The 24,837-nt window shown below is 36.3% G+C and overlaps 1 protein-coding gene across 3 annotated transcripts in view; it reads right to left on the bottom strand.

The window, feature by feature from the left end:
• Positions 1-24,837, bottom strand: part of nr5a2 (nuclear receptor subfamily 5, group A, member 2) — a 60,143-nt gene that overhangs the window by 16,328 nt on the left and 18,978 nt on the right. For all 3 annotated transcript variants that reach the window (XR_015925206.1, XM_088598416.1, XM_088598417.1), the window contains exons 6-7: positions 9,573-9,692; positions 5,280-5,427 (exon numbers count right to left, since the gene is read on the bottom strand). Coding sequence is in view for 2 of the 3 variants with exons in the window: in XM_088598416.1 (XP_088454542.1) it covers positions 5,280-5,427; positions 9,573-9,692 (268 nt within the window). In the remaining variant the exon portion in view is untranslated. The remainder of the gene's footprint in view (positions 1-5,279; positions 5,428-9,572; positions 9,693-24,837) is intronic.

Raw genomic sequence — 24,837 nt, forward strand, 5'->3', positions numbered from 1 at the left:
TGCTGATAGAAAAGGGATCATCAGTTCCTAATACTGGTTCCATGAATATTTACAGAATTACGCACATTCACATACACATATAAATGCTTTTATGCTATTACCTGGAGTGTTTGATTAACACAGTGGGGGAAAATGGACAAAATCCATAAACACAGAAGTAATGAGAGAGAAAAAAAACTGTCATTCCTAATTACCACAGAGGTGCACTTCTTTGAATGGCCTTTTTTCTCTGTTTCTGGTCTCAATACCAAAGGTCAAAGTGTCATCTCTGTTTTATTTTCCCTCATTTTAATCTTTATTTTATTTGATTTCTTTAAATTCCTTCAGATCCATGCAGTTTGATGACCCCCACAGAGTTATGTGTTCCCAGTGCACAGCCAGGTTCCACCAGTCTATTTTATGCACGTATTGATTATACTTAAACTCAGAACTTCGAGATGACTTACAGCCAGCCATTGCCAAACTGCTTTGCTCACTAGAAAAACCTACTCCTATTATCTTGCATTTAATTAAGACATAGCAGCAGTTTTATGCACCATTATTCGCCCCGGCCTGGTCTCAGAGGCGTAAATATCGAACCGTCGCAGCTTCTGAATGTTAATCAATTCCGACCGAATTTCAAATGATTTAATAAATTTCAGGAAATGGATATTTGCAAACATTATTCTCAGATGCATGCATTACCAATCTCCCTTGCACATTATGAAGATATGTGCATTGATTCTGACAAGTGAAATAAGGCATGTGTTCTTAATTAGTGGCTCATATCTGGGAATTAAAATTTAGAGAAAAAATACCTTTTAATAGAAACAGCAGATTTCATGTTTGTTGTTTCAGCAGATTGGCAAGTGACCCCTTGTGCTGAGGGGCATGCACTTCACAAAATGTGTTGAAAATGCTAATAAGGATACATGGTTTTTTATGTTGAGGGTCATTCATTTACATTGAGTGCTTGACTAACAACTCCCTTGTCAGATTAAGAACTCAAAAATTCACGGAAGGTTACAACAGCCACACCATACCTAACACATTTCTGGCAGTTAAGGGCAAGCCGATACTGACAGAACATCCAGTATTTTTCTTGCTTGTGCATGTTATGGCAGTCACATTTTGGAAAACCTCACATAACCGCCAAGAAATGCTAAGCCAGATGTGCAGAATTCAAGAATACCAGGAATCAAACTTCCAAATTGTCCAACAAGAAACATGAATGAAGCACGAAGAACAGAAAAAAAAAAGAATCCCAGCATCTTTTTTTGTTAAAGTTGAAAATGTTAGGTTACTTACCCCTATACCCACAAATCTCCTATCCATTGGGAGCACTTATGAACCTGGCCTGGATTTCTTTTGCTTACTTGTTTTTGACAAGTCATGATGGTGCTGCTTTTCTTACAAATGCAAATGACAGCACCTGACCCTTAACTGCGGGGTTACACCAAGATCCCAAGACTGTATATTTAACCCTCCCCCCACCCCCCACCCCCACCACCATATTTGGCACATATGAATGAAAAATGTGTGGTTGACGATTGTTTGTATTTTGAAAGTAAAACAAGGATACTTGCAAAAACTGACCTGACAATATTATTGGTTCCAGAATCATCAGTGCTAGTCTGTAGCAAGGAATAACAATTTGCTATCTTTTTTTAGGATAGCAGTGCCTCGTACTTTTGAGTGCAAGGGGGGAAAAAAAAAAGAACTAGCCCAATTCCTACAGTTTTCTCAGGCCCAATACTGAGTGTTTGTTAGAATCGATAACTGCTTTCCAATTATTTGCCCATTGATAAACTCCTCAACATTAAAACCCATGCGCAATTGTTTACAGCTAAGACTGACAGCAGAGCAGTGCCTATTGCCTGCTGCCTGTTCTGACTTTAGGAGTCATGAAAAGACAAGTTGCTGCATTCAGGTCAAGTAATGTCTAACCTCCTCTTTATTGACACTTGGCTTTACAAACACTCCCTGGCTTACAGAGGCTGACTATCATTGTTGACAGATCATTGCAAAGTTCATCTACTGATAGAAAATACAGGAGGCAGAACTATAGGGTATAACATATGTCAGGGAAATTTGGCTTTGATGTTATTTAAAAGGCCTAATTTGTAAAGCTGATAAATTAACAGAGACTAGGTGATCAGGAAAAAGAAAATGTATGTGCGTATGGTAAGGCCAGACTTTTCTTGGATTGAGTGAAGGCTGTGCAGTACATCAAGACAAGGTGGATATGGATTATTTGTTCTTTAAGTGCCCTTATTTGGTCTTTCCAGTAGTCCAAAAAGTACTCAATACATTTTCTTCTTAAAAAATCAGAATAACACCGAATGAAAACTTTCAAATAAAATGTATTAATTGTATTAAAAATACTTCCCTAAAGTAAGGTACCATTCTGGGGAAAGCCTATCAATGGAATTCTATTCAAAGCCAAAGAGCAATACTGAATTATGCCTCATCTGGAACAATATTCAACATGGGCGGTTTGCAGTTTCCTTCAGTTTCTAATGTTTACTTGTGTTGTATAAGGAATGTTTAGTTGAGACACGCATTACAGATCAGCAATTAAATCTAATTAAAAGCTGGTGAGGAGTAGATTAAAGAATTTTTTTCCCCTCAAAAATCAAAATACATCACATCACATTTTGAACTTTGGAAGGAATCTGGGAAAGAATCATTTCATTTTTCAAATATTGATCTAATTATGAAACCTACAGCCAGTTCTTCCATGTGCTAATTCACTGTATCTGTACAATATCTGTTGAGTGAGCACAGACAGGACAGCAGAAATGACCATTTTGGTGTATTGGAATGTACAGGCTGTAGAGGTTTGGCAACCACTGCCCAGTCATAGAAAGTGGAAGACCCAGATAGGAGCGACTATGCTACAAATGCCAGCAGGGAGAAGCACAATATTGGGTTATGCTTTCTGCTACATTGCAAGAAATACTCTCCCCTGAAATAAAAAATGAAAGCCAAAAAAATAGAATTCCCACACCTTCCAGAATTAGAACAGCTATCTATCCTATTCAGGGATTAGGGGAAGAAACGCAATAGAATCGGCAGCCTAGTACTGTATGTGTTACAGCCCGAAGAGCATGGAGTGAGCCTCTCAAATACAGTAAAGGTATGTTATTCTTAAAGTTTTTAAATGTGTCAAGAACAGCTTTTAGCCCTTTGCTAATTGTTGTTGCATTGGCAACACTGTAATTAATAGGTCAAGCAAAACCATCAGTCACTGAGGAGCAAGATATTGATATTGTCAGCAGTTATAAATATCTTGGCACCATTGTTGATTACAAGCTAACCTTTTGAGGAAAACACATGTGACATGTGAAAGAAGAGACAACAGCAACTGTTCTACCTGAGGAAACTCCAGTCTTTTAATGTGTGCAGTACAACAGTGAGTTTTTACCATTGAAATGCTATTGAATCTGTCCTAACATTCACCATGGAAGTCTGGTTTGTAACTTTAAACAAAGGCAATAAAAACAGACCGAGCAGGATAGTGAAGAAAGTGCAGCAAAACTATCGGTGCAAGACATCGGTGCAAGTTTTCAAGACATCTACAGTACGTCAAACAAATAGTGTGGAAGGGCAATTTAACTGTCATGACCACCCCTTGCACAGTGAATTTGAGCTTCCATCGGGGCATCAATTTAACTGCCTAGATTCAAGTGCAATAGAACTAACTTATCCTTTAACCCCATGGGTATTAACTTGCTCAATTTGGACAATTAATTGTATATTTCACTTTAGAATTCTTTTCATTCTCATCAGACATGCATGTTTCTTATTTGTTAATGGGTTCGTGTATTACTGTCTTGAATTCTTGAATTTGAATTTGCTCGTGCTGATGTAACCTCAGGTTTCCGTTTCAGTGCTGGCAGCAATCTGAACAGAGAGTTGGGGACTTTTTATGACTGAACCTTCATGATGTGGTTTCAGAAGTCACCTTGACACACTGCACAGGGAACAAGGTGTGCAGCAAGAATGATGAGAAAATAACGCAATGCTAGGGACAGTGCTCTGACATGACAGGATTTATAAGTATTCCATAACTGAATCAAAAATAAAGACAAAATCGATATGCAGCTTTATGTAACTTTATTTTCATAAAGCATGTGCAATATTTATGTTTAGAATTTCAAACCCACTATTATTTGCCTTTCAAATTTGATTAATGTGTATCTACCAAGCTGTGCTAGTAAAAATGTTAACCGGTATCTGTCTAATCTCTAGGCTTAGTTTTCCCTCTCAAAACTGTAGCACAGCTCTGAAGTTAAGGCCTGAATACTGCCTTAGGCTGTACAGAACTCTCTGGTGTATGTTTCATTATGTATGGTGTTTCCAAGAAATAATTCTGATAATCAGCTCCATGCTAAAGAAAATAAAATACATATTAATCCCACCAAAATATAACAGCTAGGTAGGCCTCATATACAACCTATTTCATTATTCTTCTGTGTCTACTGCATGAAAAAAAATATATATACCGTATCTAGCTGCATAAACTATTTTAATATCCACACTTTACAACAATTCCTTGTCATCACATTAGATGTTATCACATATCCTAAATAATGTAATTTTTTTATTTGTCATCTCAAATAATGTGTGATTTACATGTTTAAACTGTTCTTCAAATAATGAGTTCAAACAAAAGGCTGTCCCCTTCAATAATATAAATTACAGTGCTTTTTTCATGGGTTTTTATACATACTGTATGATTTTAAAAAGGAAGTTGGATATTTACACATTAATTTATTGAGTGGATGACCTTAATGTCTTAACAAAAACGATTGCAAAAGCAGTACTGTATGTCAATTTAATGTGCCTGTAATGGCAATTGCATGATGCTGTACAAAACGATTGCAAAAGCAGTACTGTATGTCAATTTAATGTGCCTGTAATGGCAATTGCATGATACTGTACAAATAATACCCTGATTTCTCTGATTTCTCTGTACTACACAAATAAAAAAACAACTGATCTGAATTTTACAAAATTTTGTGTGGAACGTAAAATTAAGTCCATGCAAGTTTTTTAAAAAAACAAATAAGTTTATACAGGAAGGATTAAAATTAAGTCTTCCATATTGAGTGTTCCAGGCACTAAATCAGTATTCATATTATGCACACAGTAGAATAAATATCAGCACCTGCAGTTTTCTTGGCTTTTGTTATCAGAGTAAAGTAGCAGTTATTGTTTTCTTGAGAATTCCAAATTCCAGAGTGACCTTCTGAAAAATGATTTCAAGGATGAGCTTAAATGCTGCTGCTACTCACCGAGACTGAAGAGTACTAAGAACTTCAGACACACAAATTCCCGCTGATCAAACTGTAAGGAACGTAGTTTGCCCACAAGCTCTTGTGCGTGGCTCATAAGATTATTCAGTGTAGCTCCAGCTTGGGAAGCAATTATGGAATAATCCACCTAAATAAGAGAGAAGAGCACAATGCACAATAAATTATTAAATAGGTATACAGTCCCAGACACATTCTCCTTTTCCAATAATATTACTAATACATTGTCATACAATTTGCTTGTTAAGCTTAATTAAAAATATATATGTTTCACTGTTTATGAGACCACTCGGTTTATCCCTGTAAATAGAAAGATTTCTAGTGAACTAAGTAATGTAAGCCAGATGGTGCATGAACACTTAACTCAACAATTCCACGGACAACCAATATTTGCGTTTAAATGGTAAACAGGAGAAATATTCTATCTTTAAAGCTTTCTATACATTAGTGGCAGTGACAGCAGCCGCAGCCCTTGTCAGATATGCTACACTATGTGGTTAAATTTTAGGATTGCTGAATATCTTGTGAAAAGCTCACATCTGAAAATGTGTCTTTTAATCTATAACTTCCCCTCAAACTGACTTTTAGAATGCATTAACAGAACTCTGCAATTTTGTGAAGTGCTAGCAGACAGTTCCTCGACAATTCTTATAATGAAGTTCAAGCGCATATGTCGGCTTCTTAAAAAACGGCAGCTGCAGTAAGTCTCGATGTGTTTTTGTTCTTTTTTTTCTCATTTTGGTTGGACAGTTCCCAGAAAATTGATTAAATTTGAAGAAAGAAAATAGCACACAGAAATGTACTGTTTCTATGGAATCCACAAATATTTCCTTGGACGTTCTCATTATGGATTTAAAAATTGCTCAAGTCGCACTTCATTTTTTCTTATCCAACTATTTACAATATCCCCACCCTTCTACCAGATGGATAAGTACTCTTGTTATTTAAGAGATACTTTATTTTTCATTCTGCAGTTCAAATTTGATTAGTATTGAGGCTTAGTGGATTCAGTTGGTTGCTTTTCTGAACTACATTATGAACTTTTTGTACACATATTAATGTAGAATCGCTTCATTTGCTGGTGGGGGAAACAGCTATTGTTGGGAATTTGGTGAACAAAGTCAATCTTTCTGTCTTTTCCAGAAAGATGTTTAAAATATTCCTGTTCTACGGCACTCTATCATAGTAAACTACCTAAATCTTCTTAAAACCAGTCTTGTGATATGTTTTAAACTTTAACTCAGAAGATTCTGGTATCTTTTGAGGTACTGTAACTTTGTACAACACCTCCTGTACAGCAAGCTCATGTCTCCTTCTAAACTTAGCCTGCACTGCCTATTGTACTGTACATCCTAGCACCACAGCAGGGAGAAAACTAAAATGAAAACAGCAGCATAATGAAGATCAAATAAACAAAGGCTCTGCATTTTTCCTTTTCTTCTTCTGGACACTCACGTTATCCATGAGGGGGGATCTTAGGAGTTCCCAGAGCTCCGTTATGAGGCTTCATGCAGGCCCTGTGGCCCACAACTACTCTTTCAGGTGCACTTAATATCTGCAGCAACAGCAAATTTGTCTGGGAGGCAAGTCCTTAGCTGCCACTCACTGTAAGCAGGCCATATTAAATTTTTATATTTATTGACAATTCATTACCATAATTGACTGCACTAGGGTTTCTGGAAGAAGGTAGACGGCTGCCTCCTAAGCACAAGAACGGGTCCCTCGAGCAGGATTTGCAATTAAAAATGAGGCAGTTTGGAATTTATTTATTGTGTAAATATGATGAGTAGAATTTTTTAGCTCAGGCTAGAGAATTCGAGATGCACACCGGTTCTTTTTTTTTTTAAGGGTGTAAAAAATTATGAGTCAGTGAAAAGCAGACCCCCAAAGGTGTCAATCAATTTACATAAAATCAACTGTGCATGAAATAACTTCAATGAGAACCCCAGCTCAGACACCATTCCCTTGCCTTAGTTTTCTTACCAAGAATACAGGAGTTTATTGTCTGACCAGTGCTAAAAGACTTAGGACAATAATCTGTATTGTTACAGTAGACACATGCACTGAACTGCAATGGAAGTCCGGCAACATCTGGTTGTTAACCAGACATCAGGCCCATCCTTTCAATGAAAAACTGCCATGTTTAATGGCTCTTGTCATGAAAAAAATCTATAAAGCAGATTTTTGTAATTAATTATGTGAGGGTAGTTTTTTTTACTACCTTACATAATTAACCTGCATTTCTGTTTCTAAACCTGTTGGAAATGTCGTTTCACAAGAATACCATAAAAGAAAATAGTTGCACGACAGTTATTAATATGAAATAAATGAGTAGAATGAAAGTTCACAGCTAATTCTAGATCCGAAGTGTCTCAATATCACTTTTTAAAATTGCTTACATTAAGTGTGCTTGGCATGCTGTATTGTGTTTTTAGGGCATTTATTCAGCTTAAGAATGTGACTTACTAATGTACACTACCTTATCTTTCATATTTCAATGTGTCATATTAAATATAATGTAAATGTTGTAAGATTTATTTTTCTCTGTTATCACTGTTGAAATTACATTTTTATAGAGAAATAACTAAGAATCAATTTGAATTTTTCTAGACGAGGAGTAAATTTTGGTCATCCCAAATTATCATATCTGGAACTTTTAAAATGGATCTAAAGTATTTCCTTCCTAGAGATTTACTTCAATATTATTACAAGCTGCTAGCAGTAATGTGTGTCAGTGGCATGCTTGATTGCAGTTCCTTTGGTGTAATGTTTCAGTTCATTTTTTAACTAATCCATCTCAGTGTATACTGCAATTCCACAGTGAGGTATACATAGATACATTGACACAAGAGTCAGTACAAACAACATCTCTTCTGACAGCACGCCTGTGCAAACCCTCAGAGGAATCTCATAACATTTATATTGAAACACTAGCAAAGTAAAAACAATGGCTACATTTCTGACGTTACTGGAGAAGTTTGCTCCTTCCCCAGTACGTGATACAGACTGCAAAACTCTTCCAACTTGTTATCCTGAGCTAATTGATCATGTCCGTGCTCCACAAATGCCATTAACATCTTGCACAAGCCCCTTTTAGGTAGATCCCACACTCCCGTTTTAGGATGATTTGTACTTTGCAAGACGGCTGTCATTCCTAAACCACTGTAAAGTAACGAAGATAATGAACAGGTCGAGTGTACCCCTTCTCCCTGAAGACCTAGCAATACCAGCTGTTCATTAACCAAAATATGCAAATGGTACAGCACTTCACTCATCCCAGCCAGCCTGCATTACCAAGCAAAGCCTGCTCTTGTGTCTCAGTTTTTTTAAATCAAAACAGAAATAAGGAATGACAAACGAATGGGATGTGGACGATAGTGTTATCTGTAAGACTTCCTAGGTTCGCTAGGAGAACAGAGATAGGATGACAATAAGCCAGGGAGTGAAATTTATTAAACAAATGCAAAGATCAACACATTCCACTTTCGAGCTTCTGCCGAACTTTGCATTGCTGCGAATGCACCTCTCTGGATGAAACGCGTTTCGCAAAAGGGGAACGTGTAGCAAAACATCCCATTGATGTTTTCAAAGCAGAAAAGCAAATATCGTTCGTACAGTACTGAAATACGTAGCCCTGAAAGTTTCAGTGCACCTTTTAAACACTTTTCCTTTCTGAAGGTTGTTATTTGTGTAATTTATAGTTGTGAGGCCAATAGTGTGTGTACTGTATGTTCTGGAGAAGTTTTTACAAATCAGTTTGAGCCCTTATTATAGGGACAGTACACATTCTTATACTCTGACATTATAGCTTTGCTTATGCTACTGTACATATAAGTCAGCAATACAGAATACTCATTAAATGCTATTTGAAATATGTAGCATAGTAAATAAGACTCCAACATTAAAAAGCTAAGTTTTGAAAACTGAATTAGCTGCAAAGCATACAGCCAGAATAGGTATAGAGCTTTACAAGTAAAATCATGATATTTTTATTGCTCTGACAGAATGTTGATAGCGCAATTTATTCTTGTTCTTGTTCTCTTATTCTTATTAAAATAAATCTGCAGAATGTATTCAAGTGGTTGCTATTTTTGTTTTTTAAAATTTGTTATACAGTAGCTGAAAAATACTAATATACAATGTCAACAACTGTGTGTATGACTTTAGGAGATTGCGTTGTATTTGTCTCTGTATTATCATATATAACACATTCATAAAGTAATTTCAGGCACAACCAGTGAAAGAGTGCTCTGTCTATGTAATCATGCAGCTTACCTGTTGCCCAGTAACCAGAAGGACGGAGCCCTCCTTTCCATGTACCACTTGTCTGAAAATGTGGTCTAAAATTAAGAGTTCACTCCAGCAGTTCTGAAGAAGCTTCATTTGGTCATCAACCTGACATGAAAAAGAAACTATTAAATCAATGGAATCTCCATCTACCTCTAATTGTTTCAAGTACTCTGTGTATCACAGAAATTACCCATGAAATAAAAGAAGGTGGGGATCTGCATAAATGCATAGTATTGTAACACATATGGCCTCCATTGTTTGCGAGAGCTGGCTTACCAGAGCGGTGACGTCACCGCCCTTCCCTGTGAAAAGCAAGGACCGCAGCCGCTGGGCTGATGGGAGATTTCCCTTTGGCTCAAGAGCCTGGGTCCCTGTTGAGTGATGCCAGAGGCCCGGGTTCGAGTTCCCGCCGGTGGGGGGCCAACCTAATGTGGCAGCGGCGAGGGTGCCCACGTGAACCCCGAAGCGTTACAGTATGAATTAATTTTAAAAAACACTGTTGCTTTAAATTGCAATATTTGTATACAATATTGTATAACTTACAGGACATTTAAATGAAGAATTGATCATTAAGAGACCAATTATTAAATACAAAATCCATAAAACTGATTTGTTCAGTGGAGGGACATGCACAATACAGTGCATTTAGCAAATATAAGAATAATATTTAAAATGACTTTACTTTTTCATGTCTCTTATGATAAACATTTAAGTCAGTATTATTAAGTACTGTAGATGCTGGATGTAAGAAGAGTTTAATAAGCTGTGGTGCTGGCTGCCTATTAAACTTTGAACTAGGCAGGGTTGAGAATGCAGTAAAGTTACATTAAGGCTGCCATCTTGTCTTTTAGTAGTAACACAACTGTGAAAAATGTTTACCTGTTACTAAAACACAATGGGAAGATGTCACAGAGGCTGACTGAAAGTATTTATTCTGGGAATTTTGACATGCGTCAAAGTGAACTGGAATTCTCGGGACATATGTTTCCCCATTTGTCAGTGTTACTGATTTAGCCACTGACCATGTGACACCACCCTGTGCACTCATTTATTATTAATAATGATTAAGTTACAAATTGCCCACAAAAAGTCTGTTTCTGATGCCAAGAATCAGTTGATGCTGACGTTAGCAAACGGGGAGTATAACCTAGAACAACACTGCTATTGTCAAAAGTAGTCTTTCTCACACCTCGCTGTGTTAATTATTGCACTGTCCAGCTAGATGGAGAAAGACAGCATTGAAAGGGGAGATCAAATGAATGAGGAAAAAAAATAAGATTGTTTCCCCATTTTCTCCACAAAAACTATCCTGTGGATATTCTTATCTCACTCATGGAAACTTTTCTACAGACAGGATATTAAAAAAAGGTTTGTTTGTTTTTGTGTTCAGGATCAAGCTTTGGTCTTCAGCAAAATCGTACAGAAATCAGAAGCTGTTTATATTTAATAGGGTTTACACAAAGTGGAGAGAAAAAATCACAAATGCTATGATGTCAACTGTCAGGTATGAAGGAGGTAGAGGCTCGTTTTGTAATACATCTTAAAACAATAAAAAGAAAGTGATCTGTCCAAAGTCACATCAAATATAATTGCAACAAATATTTACATTACAGTTAAGAAAATGGTGAAATAACATTTCCAAATATATATTGCATCTGTAGACAGCATTATATGAAAGCTTTTCAAAGTATAAGCAACTTGATTATGAAACAAGGTTCTACATATACAGTTTTTTATTTATGCTGATTATTCTTACCACACTTCCTTGTTACTGTAGTTCTTTTGGCTTTATCTGTTATGTTTATTTTGTATGCAGCCAAAACATGGCTTTGCAGAGAATGGATGACACCACTTAAATCAGGCAGCAAGGCCTGTTTGGTCTAAGTTGAATGGAAAAGTAAAAACAGCTCTACATTGATCTCTAAACCAAGAGTGGGCTTGCTTCAGGAACTAAGTGAACCACATTAAAGTCTGCTCTGTAAAATAAAAAAGCCTGAGAATATGGGAATCATTTAAACAAGCACTTTTACACTCTTATGTGATACAACCTGCACCATCTTGATTGCTTGTAGTTAATTTATCAATAAATTGTACAACTAGACTAAAAACCTTCAAAAGGTGATTTAACCAAGAGTGGAAGGACATCCAAGTTCCTTTTAACCTTTGATAGAGAAAAGTTTCTTTGTTACTATACTAAAATGCATCCAGGATCACCAAATCTAAATAACATAAAAACAAGCTACAGGCACAAGGCAGGGTACACCCAGAATAGGACACCAGTCCATTGCAGACACACATGCACACATTCACACCAGGGTCAATTTTCCCAGAAGCCAATTAACCTGCTGTACCAGTATGTCAGTGGACTGTGGGGATGAAGCTGGAGCATCCAGAGAAAACTCACATGAACACAGGGAGAATACGCAAACTCCATACAGATAGCCTCCCAGGTCCAGAATTGAACCCATGACCCCAGCACTGCAAGGCAGAAATGCTAACCACTGCCCGACTGTCAACCATTATGTAATTCTGGGCAAAACTATTTTTACCTTCTTAGACATGCACACATACTGAACATCAAAATAAAATCATAATGGCAAATTCAAGAAAAACAGATTTTGAATATTGATTTAATGTTTTGTTGTCATTTTGAATAATTGATCATCCATGATTGTGTTATACTCAAGTGACTGTTGTATTACCACTAAATCACCTCATTAGTAAGAGAGTTGATTGCATACAGGAGATATGATGATTTAAGCCTTGAAATGTCAAGCCTAGAGAAATACAAGAGAGAAAAACAGATATGCCACGCTTATCAAGAGAATTATGACTTCGCATTGGTACGTTGGAGGCTAGACTATGCATAATATGCATATTACAGTGTTAGAAAATTCTAGCTTCTAGTCAGGTTACAACCAAACAGCCTGTCAATGACAGGTCATGATCTGAGAGACATAAATCAGGACACCTTGCAAAGATCAATGAGAAGGTCCAAGTGTGAAGGTATGGCCAGGAGGGTCTAGTTACTACAGAACTCCACTTACAGTTGCTGATGGCAGCCTGACTACATGGCACTCTATTGATCCAAGTATTGGGACCTGTTCTTGCTCATCGTAACGCGACAATGTTGTTGCACAGCATTGCACATACACTTCCTGCCATTGTCTTGCTGGAAAGTCGATTTAAACCAAGTTTGAGCTCCTTCAAATGAATGTGGTTGTTGAATAGAATATCCTGATGTAGTTCGGAATTTGTCTGTCCCTCAATTCTAACACAGGCACCAGGGCCAGAAATTGTAAAACAAGCCCTCCTCCTTAGTTTACAGACGAGATGACATTTTTTTCCAATATGAACTAAATTCTTCCATATATGATGTCATACTAACACCAATGAGACTGTCCAAAAACAACTAATTTTCAGCTAAACACATGATTTGGTCACTTAATTCAGCAAACCCATACCTATCATTCATATCTTAAGAGACAGTGTATTAGTTTTTTTGAAAGTCCCCAATTGTTGCCCTTCAGTTAAAGAGTCCCAAGTTGCTTTCTTACCATATACAGTATTTGGGTAATAGGTTCTTGCATCCTCTTCCTGGGTGGGTAGCAACCATCCCATTAGCCTTGAAATCCTAGGTTCATTGCAGGGCAACACTTGTAAAAAGGGGACAGTTTATACACACAAATTAACCTACGCAACATGGACCTGGACACTAGGAAGAAACTAGGACATCTGGGAAAAGGCCAAGTGATCACTAGGAGACCCCAGGACCCAAGCACTGAAGAGGCAGCTAACTCCCATCTCATTGCACCACTAGTGAAACTACCAGCTGACTAAATGGACCCGAGGATTATATTTCAATTCTTTTTATTTGTCTAACCGTTTATTTAGAAAAATTAGCAATTATTTTGATATCGTACATTTTTGTACTCTCTAATGCTTATTGTTTGCCAGATGTTCATGTTTTCATTTAGACAGCAAATACCAAATGTATGCGCTTTCAGTTACTGTACATTGAATTAAGGATTTAAATGCATTTGTAGGCTACTCTGCTTATCTTAAGTGCCAATGTGTCATTTGTTTTTTTGATGACAGATGTTCACTGTGACACTTTTTACTGTAATCCCAAGATCAAAAGATTCAGAAATGTAATATTTAATTTTATTACACTACTTATTACCCTATGGCAAGAGCTTTGCTGCACACAAAGTTACATGTGCTGCTGATGGCAAGATAGAAATGCTATCGAAGCAATGCTATCAGGAAACGTTCAAAGTCCCAATACTGTGGTTGTTAAAGTATCTAGGAAGCAGGAAAATATCATTTAAGAGGGCCTGTGTACACTTTACTGTAACAGAATAGAGTGAAAGCATACATACATGAGAAAAATCCACCTAGGTAGGCAACAGAGCATGCAATGAAAAATTTAAGCCACCAATAACACTGAACATTAATTTTGGAATAAAAATAATCCCTTGAAAAACATGACAAAATGAAATGTTGCCTGGAAAAACACTGAAAACTAAGAAAAAGTATCATACTGTACTTGACTAAAAATGCTTTAACATGATAAATATTATTTCCTCTTTCTTCACTTTACTAAAGTTAATGTCTCCTCATACACTGCTCAATAGCTTCTGTTTAAATGCTAAATGTTATTGCACCTAAACGTTGCTTGGAATGTTTTGTTTCAGTACGGATCGTCAACAGTATACAGTACAGTAGAAGTTAAGACTCATTTTTGCAATTGTTCAGTCTCTAGTCTTTTGAGTTGCACCGGTCTGGGGGAGTAGTGTAATCCAGAGGTCTATTCTTCAACAATCCTAAAGTTGCACAATAAAACTACGCATGCCAACCAACAGTTCTACAGAATGCTTTGCATTTATCACATTCCACTTGAGAGATTGTGACTCAGACAGTGTCCTGAAAGGCTTATGAGAAAATGATTCAGTTCTCTTTGGAACAGGAACCAAAAGAAGCTCTTATTAAGAAACAGGAAAAAAAAATCATATTCAGTAGAGCTCCTAAAATGTAATATGCATATTACAAAACTATTTAAAATATATTGAAATGGTAGATTAAAAAGGGAATACAATAAGAATGTATCCTGTTCTTTAAACCACTGATTTTCAAAATTAAGAAATAAAGTTTAGGTGTATGAGTCTTGAGTTGATATAAATTGAACTGAATTTGGCTTTTGGAGAAATAATAAGCAAAAAGTGAAATGGTCTAAAATAAGACCTCAAAACTATTTTTTATTAATTCTGTACAGTTAAGACAACTACTTTACCATATACTGTACATGATCCATTGCTTTCATTGGTAGACTACCACAAGCATTGCTTAGGGATCTCAGTAACTTTACATAATGAAGGCAAGCGGCTTGATCTGCTTTAATAAGTATCTCTAGTTATGTTATTTCTTGAAAATAGATTAAAAGGTTTCAATGTTAAGTGAATTAAGACAATGTTTGCTTAAAATACTGTTTATTTGCATGCGTTGAAAACATAGATGACTTCAGAACTACATTCCAAAGCTACAGCCATAAAAACCAAACATACAACAGAAACTAATAGCACTGGTTAAATGTTTTTTGTGCATTTTTCTTTTTACTGAATGCTATAATACATGTCATACTGGACTTGTGGAAGTGGGGGAATTCACCTTTTACTACCTATTAAAATGCATATCTACAGCATTTGTTTCATTATTAGGTATAGCAGCTGTTTTGAAATACTTTGCCCATATTACTTTGCCCTGATATTGAATTATTAGAATACACATGAAAAGTGGAAGCCAATAGATTTAGAGAGGATACTGTGAGTACTTGTATAGTACAAACCTTACCATAATACCCATGGAGTAAGCATAAATTAATGTATGTATAAGCATTCTTCTCTGGTGTACATGAATGCAATCTTCAGAGTACAGGAGATGAGAGCTGTTTAAAGAACGCGTACAATTGTCAAATCTAATCCCCTGGATGTGATACATACTTCAGCTGATGTGCCACACTGTGAACTTTCTCCACAGCTCACCCTGGAGACTCATAGAGAAATGCTTAATTCAAATCATTAGCCCTTCTTTTTATTCCTGATCCTCTGGAAATCTCAGTACTTACTTATTATCACACTGTTCCTATCTACACCTCTGGCATTTTGGCTCGACACTAAGAAATAAGCATCACAGAATATAAATAGGGTAGCTATGAGCATTCCTCTTTATTTTACATGATTCTCCCAGCAGCAATACTTATATTCCTCCAAACTACTGTAGTTTGCCCAAGCTTTATTTCACAATATATAAAACCCTCCCATTATAATATTTTCTTTCTGTGCAGCAGACACTAAAAGTGAAGATGAATAACTGTTCTAGCTTTTTAAAAGAGAGGTTCAGCCCATGACAAAAAGCAAAGACATTTTCTCCAGTCAACAACCCAGACTGAGACACTAGCAAATGCCTTCAGCAAGAATTAATTGTGTTTGCGACAACCCTCTTCTCTCAGATATGCACATTACATTTTCCAAGCGTAGGTTCAAAAACTCAGAATTTGGAAAAATTCAGAGGCACATACACACAGCTATCCCAAAACATGAGAAACTGGAAAAACCAGAGGTAAAAATAAAACCAGTCTCCTCCCCGAATCATCTCAGACACTACATACTGAATGAGTCTGAAATAAATTAAGCCAGACAAATTCCTTTCAATTTTTCCAGTTGTCATAAAGCTATACACTTTTTTAAAAGAAAACAGTCTGGTTTGCAATTTTGAGTGAAAGAATATATTCTTTTTTTCTCAAAACATAGGAAAATAAAGCAATATTGGGTAGTACTTCAGGGAGAACTTAGAAGTCCTCATAATTCATAGCACAGGCGCACGCAGCACTAGATTAGTAAATGCAGGCACTGGGATAGCAAGATGCCGCAGTGAATGAAAATCACAGATACATCTCTTAAGGCTTCTCTGATTGGCTCCACCGGGTCAGAAACCATCAATCTCAGTGTTCACACAGGGTAGTGTAGTGTGGGAGGGCTTGGCTGATGGACTGCTGGATCAATACAGCCGAAGCATGGAGATTGATCAGTTCCCACGATGACCACATTAACAGACTCCAGAGTGTAACCCCTGACCCATACAACAGATTGTATTCGACAGGACCCCCAGTCTTTCCAAAGTGAAAACAAAAGGTTCCGGTCTTTTTATTAATCAGAATTTCAGTCCTGAGAGGCTTCATGTTTACCTTTGTCTATGAGGCAGGGTAAGTGTGTTACTGCCACTTTTGTAACCATGTTATGTTACAGATATTATTACAATAACTAAAAAATATGAATTATATTAATTATTTTGGTGTGTTTCATTAAACTGGACAACAAAGCCAAGTCAGAATTACTGCAGTAGAAACTGATGGCTGACAAATGTTCCCAAAGACATGATTTCTCTGTGCAAATGTGTCTTCCACTTATACTGTACTACTTCTACAAAACATTTGTAAATGCCGGCAAAACACCTTTGTAGTTTCAGGTGAAAAAGTAACAAGTAACAAATTGTTTTAAATATTTTGAAATCTGTGTAATTAAATGCAAACTGTTGCAAAGCAAGGGACTGAAAACATACACAAACACTAGTTTGTTCATGATTGATAGGAGTTAAAAAGAAAACAAAACACATGAGGAGACCTGATATTATCTGTATGAGTAATCCAGGAAACTTGTCGAAAAGCTCAGTCATTATCACAACGATCTCTGCAATGATATTCTCACCTTAACAATAATTGTAAGTACTGTTAGTGCTCTCCCTGCGAAAAAGTTCCCTTTGTTATCCTTTAGAACTGATCTGCGTGCTACAGATTCCAAAATTCCTTACAATTTTACGCAAAAACTTCTGTGTAATTTATTTCTTCCTGGCTGTCAAAATTAGTATTGTGCATTAAAGTAATTTAAAGGCTCTAGAAAGACAGCAACTTTCTACCACATTGTGAAATCTAGGGAAATGTGTTCAAAGGGATGAGGGTGTGAGAAAAAGGCATAGATTTTCTTTATGGTTTCTTAGAGTGGGAAGTCTTAAGCCTAACAGGAGAGTAGCTTAAACCATTACAGCTTTTGTGTTAAGTATTGTAGTGCCTTAGATATATGTTCATAATAATATGAAAATGGCCTATAAGCCTCCAACAAGGGATTCCAGGGCTTAAAACTAAGAAGCTATCAACTAATTATCAAAAACAGACCAGACTAATCAATTATTCAGATGAACATTAGGCTTCTAATATACATGCAGGCATGGGAGAAATATTTCCCTAAAGTAACCCGATGCAGAAATACAGTGAGAAAATAATGCATTTCAAATTTTAAATGAGTTCTAACTGCAGACGTGGAGTATTGATCTTTCAGCAATGTGCAATCTGCAAGGAACTGTTCTGCATTATTAGATGCTGGCAGGAGAGCTTTCCCTTTATTGCACACATTGTTTTATTTGATTCTGAATTTTATGTTTTCTTTGTGACACAGAGTTGGTCACACACATGAATTTGTCTGACAAGAGCACAGGCATGCATGAAAATGATGATTGTATTAAATCCTGCATGATTATTGTATGCAATCCAAAGCACTGGAAAATACATAAAAACCTAAATGGATTGTTCTTTAAAAAGGCCAGAATGCAATTCCATCAATCCCCCCCCCCCCCCCCCAAAACCCTCAAGTTTTAGTTCTGACTGATGAAATAAGATAATTCATTGCAATTATATAACAGTTTTATCCCAAAGTGTTTTACAGGAGGGGAGCCATTTTTTCCCCAAAACTGAAGTGCAAAACCCACTGGAGTAACACATCGCTGCCATTAAGCACCCAAAACCACAATACACCCTAGATCAGGAGAAAAAGAGATAAAACTGGTTCACTAACTGATTTAAAGGAGAACTTTAAAAAAGCAGATTGTGCAGGTATAGAGGGGAATTGAGCCTGAACAAACACCCCTGCTTATAAGAACACTATAATGGGATCTCTTCTCGAGTATGCTGTCAAATTAGTATTGTGCATTAAAGTAATTTAAAGGCTGTAGCAAGGTAGCAACCTTCTACCACATTGTGAAATATAGGGGTGCATGTTCAGCTATGCATAAAATGGGACTTTTCAAACAAGCACAAGAAATAGTTTGGATATGGCTTGGATCATATAATAAGATAACATATTGTAAATAACTATGCACATTACAAAGGAACAGCTTCAATTAAGTGTAATAATAATTAATATCTTGCATTTATAGATCACCTTTCATCCCTAAAGGATCCAATAGTGCTTTAAACATAGGAGAATGTCCACTTTATCCAGTGCATAAGCAGCCTTGACTTGATCAAGTCGTCAGGACATTGGTGTAATGTTTCAGCCACTGGTTCGCCAACACTACCTCCAGCAGCAACCTGCTTTTTCTTGGATTTTTACATTCCAGTACTGCAATGAAGTTAAGACAGATATACGTATGCCTAGCATTAATTAATATACTGTGGCATTACAGGACAAAAGGACACATAAGAAAAACTGTAGAAAAAAACCAAGGGTATTTGTTGAGCACTTCATGAACAATGCTCATGAACAATAAAGCAACATTCTAAAATTAAAGAATACATGTGTTATGACAAGACTGATTGTCCTCATCCTCTAATCATTGCAGCTATTAATGTGTGTACTTTCTGGTGATTGGCTTGTGGTTTGTTTAACTATTGCTTCAGAACTTGAAAATCCACCATATCCCAGCCACCTTTTGAGAATTTTGTCTACAAAAAATGTTTTTCTAAACCACATTAGTCTAGTAAGTGTATCTTAAAATATGTATCTGCTTAGCCACAGCTGGAAACATTAACCTGCATGCTGGAAAAAAAAGAATGCTGAAAGAGAAACATTTATTCTTACAAATGATTATATGCTAATATGCTTATATTTTACCAATGTAATATAGAGAGATAATACAGATGTAAAACAGAGATATACTGAGTTATATTTCCCTTTTAATAGTACGCATTATGGCATTTTGTAAACTCCTAAAGGTTTACAAAGGACAAAAAAAAATTGTCACAGGATATTTAAGAACATACAGTAACATGTTACATATTATAATTACCACTGACCAAATGAAATTCATTCACCTTTCAATACTGGTTATAAAATAATTCTGTTTAAGAGAAGACCTGTTCTCTAGCTCTACTTTTTGGTATTTGTGTGAAGGTAAGAGGCAATTGTTTTATTCTCTTTAAAACAGAGACTTAAGCCTTTTTGAAATTACATTTCACTTATTATACAGTACTTTTTACGTGTAGCATTTCTCATTTCAAACACATTCAAGCAGTCATTCATCAAAACACAAATCTAACCATCTATGTTAGCTAAATGTAAGCTCCTTGTAAGCTTATCCCACACACTCTCTGTCTTATGAGGTTCTTTGGTTATCTATTGTCTTTTGACTTTAAGCAGCCCCAAGCTTAAAATAGTCAGCTGTAAATAAGTGGCAAAAATAGATGTGAAAGACAACTGCTGACAGCCAGTGACAGATTCCCTTGACACACCAGCAACCCTTGGCCAACAAAGATTACATACAGATAATTAAGGCAGTAGAACACAGTGTAATTAGACTGCTCACTTTTATAACTCCACAAAAGAAAGAAAGATAAAGATATATGAAGAGATACGACCAAAGATCAGAACACATTTTGTAGTGTATCTATAGTGTATTTCATAAAGGAAATTCTACTTTGTTATAGTCCGCAATTTAATATTTTGCATTTTCTTACGTTTGGGATGTTTAATTTTTTTCCACAATAAGATAAACTGAAAATACAGTACCACCACAATCACTTCAATAAAAGTGAATGGGTTTCAATAAAACATACACAAGCATTATGATTTTGGTGTTATCTTCCCTACCTGCAACAACACTAAATATTTCTAGTCGGATGACAATTTAAGAAGAAAGCTTAATAATTATGAAGAGGGAGAAATTTATGGAGAACTTTTAAATGTGTAGATGGAGGTAATTGAATGCTTCAGGCTTTTCTGTATGCGTTTTAAATGGTGTTTCTCAAAATAGAAGTATTTACTACAGTATACACCATAAGACTTGTTTGTATTAGAGAGAGTTGTTTATATTAGAGAGAGTTGAAGAGTATAAAGTGAATAGTCAGTGGATTTCTATATGACTATCTGTTTTAAGCCCACAAATTAGTCTTTTTAAAATGTGTTTTGTGAATGGAACTAACATTTGTTAGCACTGATAAAAGGCTCATGTCTGCTATTTTCTTAGCAGACTAGGCTCAAAATAAGTTTCCAGTATATAAATTGTTTATCAATAACCCCTCCTTATTTCTGCACCTAAGCACTGCAAAGAAGCATTGCTGCAAAAAGCACAAGGTACCATTAACAGCTCTTTTCTACATCCAGGTTTTAACAAGCAACATAACCTGCCAATAAAAAAGGCTTTTACTCTAATCATCAATAAATAAGAGCTTGCATTTCCTGTACTTTTTCGTACTGTATGAGGAGAAATGTTCATAAATGCGTACGCAGTATTTCAAAGTTTTGAACAAAGCACTGGAACATTGAAAGCATACGGCCTAATGGTCTAATGTTTACGCTCTCCAGACCCAGTAAAAAAAAAAGAGTCCTATTCCCTCAAGCCTGGCCCTGTGCATGTCTCTGTCAGGATGGGTCTATCAGCTCTCAGCCAGGAACTTGTAGTTCATGACAGCCTTTTATCCCTCATCAAAGCAACAAGTGGATGAACAGACTCTCCTGCTTGCTAACACTCCTCCTTCATGTCTCTCTGTAGGATTTCAGACCCTAAATCTTTCCTTTTAACAAGTGCACACATTTCCTTCCTCTTGCCCCTTGAATCTCTGAGGTACCAGGCAAGACTCACTTGTCTTTACTCTGAAAAATGCACTTCAGTGATGAGCTGGCTCCGGAAGCCTTGGTACACAAGGAAGTTTGCGACAGTTTATTTTCCCAGACTGTAAGATACAGTATTTCTACTTGCCCCAGTAATACTGAATAAACCTAATATTATCTGCTCTTTTACTGGTAATTTGTGTTTCTCTTTACTGAAAGATGATCTTCAGTACAATGTGGACGTTGATATAGAAAATTCCATTAACATCTTACCCTTACAAAATGAAAAAACAAAACTTATGATACCAATATTCTTCTGAAATGATCTGTACGGAAAATATTATATTTTAATTCATATCAAATCTGCACTGTCAAATATAAAAATGACATAAACACCCTCAAGTGCCAAGAATATGTTTGCAAGCCCTTCAGTTTAAGGACTGTGGCACATTTTCTTGGGTAGCTCTTTTATTAGGTCACAGAAAATGGCACCTTTCCCTGTTTTTAAATTATTCCTGAATGAAAAAGAGGCCGTGTGAAACTCCCCTTTACGGCATCGCTCTGTGATCACACAGATATTGTTACCACTGAAATAACAGTCTTCTAAAAAAAAAAAACGGAGGAAAAAGAAATCTAGCAGTCTGCCAAAAGGCCTGCCTGCAGCCGTTCGCAAAGGCTACATGTGGGAGAGGTTAAAGAGAGCTCAGCAAAAAATTATGTACGGGAGCACTCCTTACAAAAACTCACACGCCATCTCCAATTGTGGATGCCGGGGAAGGGGAGATCATCTATCAGTGGACAAATGCAGGGACTAGAATGCTGCTCCTCAAATGAAATAATATATCTTTGAAAGCCTATGCCCGCAGTAGGCCCAAAGCCCATATATCAAGCCTGAGCGGCTGGTGGATACGCTCCAGAGCTATTAACCTTCCACCTGTTTCCCCTTGTCCTTCACGATGAGCCCCTGCCCTTGGTGCTGCTCCCTTCCCCTGTTCATCTTCTCTCCTGGTGCTAATGTAAAGCCGAGGGCCTGTAGAATAATTCAAATGCAATGGACCAGGGACACGGTTACAAATCTCTGCCAAAGGCGCAGTGACTCACACAGGCAGTTTGTCAGAAGTGTGCCGGGTGACCTCACTGACAGCATTCTGGATATATATCGTCTCAAGAGTTCACAGATCAGGCCTAAAACACCTTATTAATTTCTTCTATTATAAAATATATATATATATGTAAAAAAAACAATAATCGGCAACTGCACCTTGAAATTGAAGTGTTAAAAAAATGTATTAGAATCCATGAACAGCAATCTTCATTAAAAATGCTTTTAGTAGCATAGGTTAGCATAATGGTACAAGAGTTTTCAGAATAAATATCTATCCAAAATAAAATAACCTCAAATTATGATATAGAACCCCATACCTTCTAACACCCTTTGTTCTATAATCTAGAAGATGAAAAAGTATCATATTGCTCTTCAAGTTCCATTCTGTCATAGCTTAAAATATGATACCTGTATATAAATGTGCACTGTCTTATTAAGAAGTTATATGTGCAGAGATAATCCAACCCAATTGAAACATCATAAATTAAATGTAGAATAAGTGTTTTTATAATTCTAATAGAAAATAAGGAACTAAAAAATATATATGGCAGCATGTTTTTTTCATTTTTTAAATCTGAAATATCACATGCTGTGTTCTTTCTGGGGTACTCTGCACAACTTTCAGAGCTGTCCTCAAATTTGGTTCTTTGCAACCTCCTCAGCATTTGTCAATTCTTCTCCAGCTGTTTTTTCAATAAAGCCCTGGCTCTCTGCTGGGTGCAGACTCAGGAACAAGGTCTAATACAGTCCACCCCAGTTAATGGCTGGTCTGGTATTACAATTTAAGGTTCCTTTTTTACAATTCAGAACTGTCCCCTAACGGCAGTGAAAGGATGAAAATAAATATTATAGCTGCATGTCAGAGTGCTGTTGGATTTGCTTAGTTTAGTTTTATCAGGTTTATGAAATGATCACATATGGTGTAGGCATAAAGCAGAAGGTATCATACAAATTAATAAAGAGGACAGTCTGTAGATAAGTGATAAAAAAAAACATCTTCAATGGAAAAAACTCATTAACAAATTAGAAAAATGATAGTTTGCCCGAATGGGGAAAGGGATTGCCTACTTATTTTGCCACTCAGGAGGAAATCATATAAAGTGTTAAATTTTGATAGCATATACAGTAAAATACAAAGAAAAAACAATAAAAATATATATTTAGTACTCATTTTAATTTTGGCCTATTGTTCTAAACGCCTGAGGAAAAGCTTGCCTTATGCATCCTATCTTGTAAACAATCAGCCATTGCTACAATACTGAGGTGATCTCTCTCTGGGCATGAATCACTCCCTACATTCTTTTCAATCTGCGAACAATTACAGATGGGAAAAGTGCCACACCATATCGACAGTGACAACAAATTGCATTGTCCTCTGTACATCTGTTTCCGACTCCCACGCTGAATACTACAGGCTGGGCTAGGTGTTACTTAAGAGGTGGCAAACTTTTCCAAGAACTCTTCGTTTTTATTAAGTGAGAGTATTTTCAATCTCGTAATAAGGGCTATAAGGGCTATGAACCCGGCACATCATTAAACAAAACAAAAAACTGTTAAATACCTTCTTCTGTAGGGATAAAACCTATATTTTGCTTTGAGGTAGAACGGTTTCGGTTTACCTTTGCACTTGAAGATAATACAGTATGTTATTGCCAATTCCCCATTTTCAAGTTTTGTGGAGTTTGAAATTCTCAGAAAATAAACTCTTTACTTTGCTGTATGTTTGTGAATTGGTATGAGACCCAGTTATTTAAAATACACACTTTACCCTGCCATTTTACATTTTAAACAAAAACCCATATATTGTTTCAAATCCTAAACAGATTAAGACAGACTGAGGACCAATGAAAATTTATAACCCAGTTTCTAATTCAAAGCATGTGTACTAGCATCTTTGAAAGAATCCTGTCATTTTAATTTTGGGGAAATTATGTTCCATAGAAAACAATAGGAAACTCTTTTTACATATTCCCATAATACCTTAATATTTATGATTCCTATTACTAGGTTGAACTTCTGGAAACTAAATCCTAAAACACTTTTACCAGGTGCTTTTTTCCATGTCTATTTGCAGCAAAATCCTTTTGTTCTTGACTAGCTAATAATAGTGGAATAGCTGGAGATGTATTTATAGTTGCTTAACAGCTCAGGCTTACAGAACTCTTTATTCACTTATATTTCCTGTGTTTATAATAACCTAACCTCATTTTTCATTACATGCGCTTGATCCAGATTTTAATTTAGAATAAACAAAGTCCGATAACAGTTC

This window comes from Lepisosteus platostomus, chromosome 11, assembly GCF_059453375.1.
Source record: "Lepisosteus platostomus isolate fLepPlt1 chromosome 11, fLepPlt1.hap1, whole genome shotgun sequence".
NCBI lineage: Eukaryota > Metazoa > Chordata > Actinopteri > Semionotiformes > Lepisosteidae > Lepisosteus > Lepisosteus platostomus.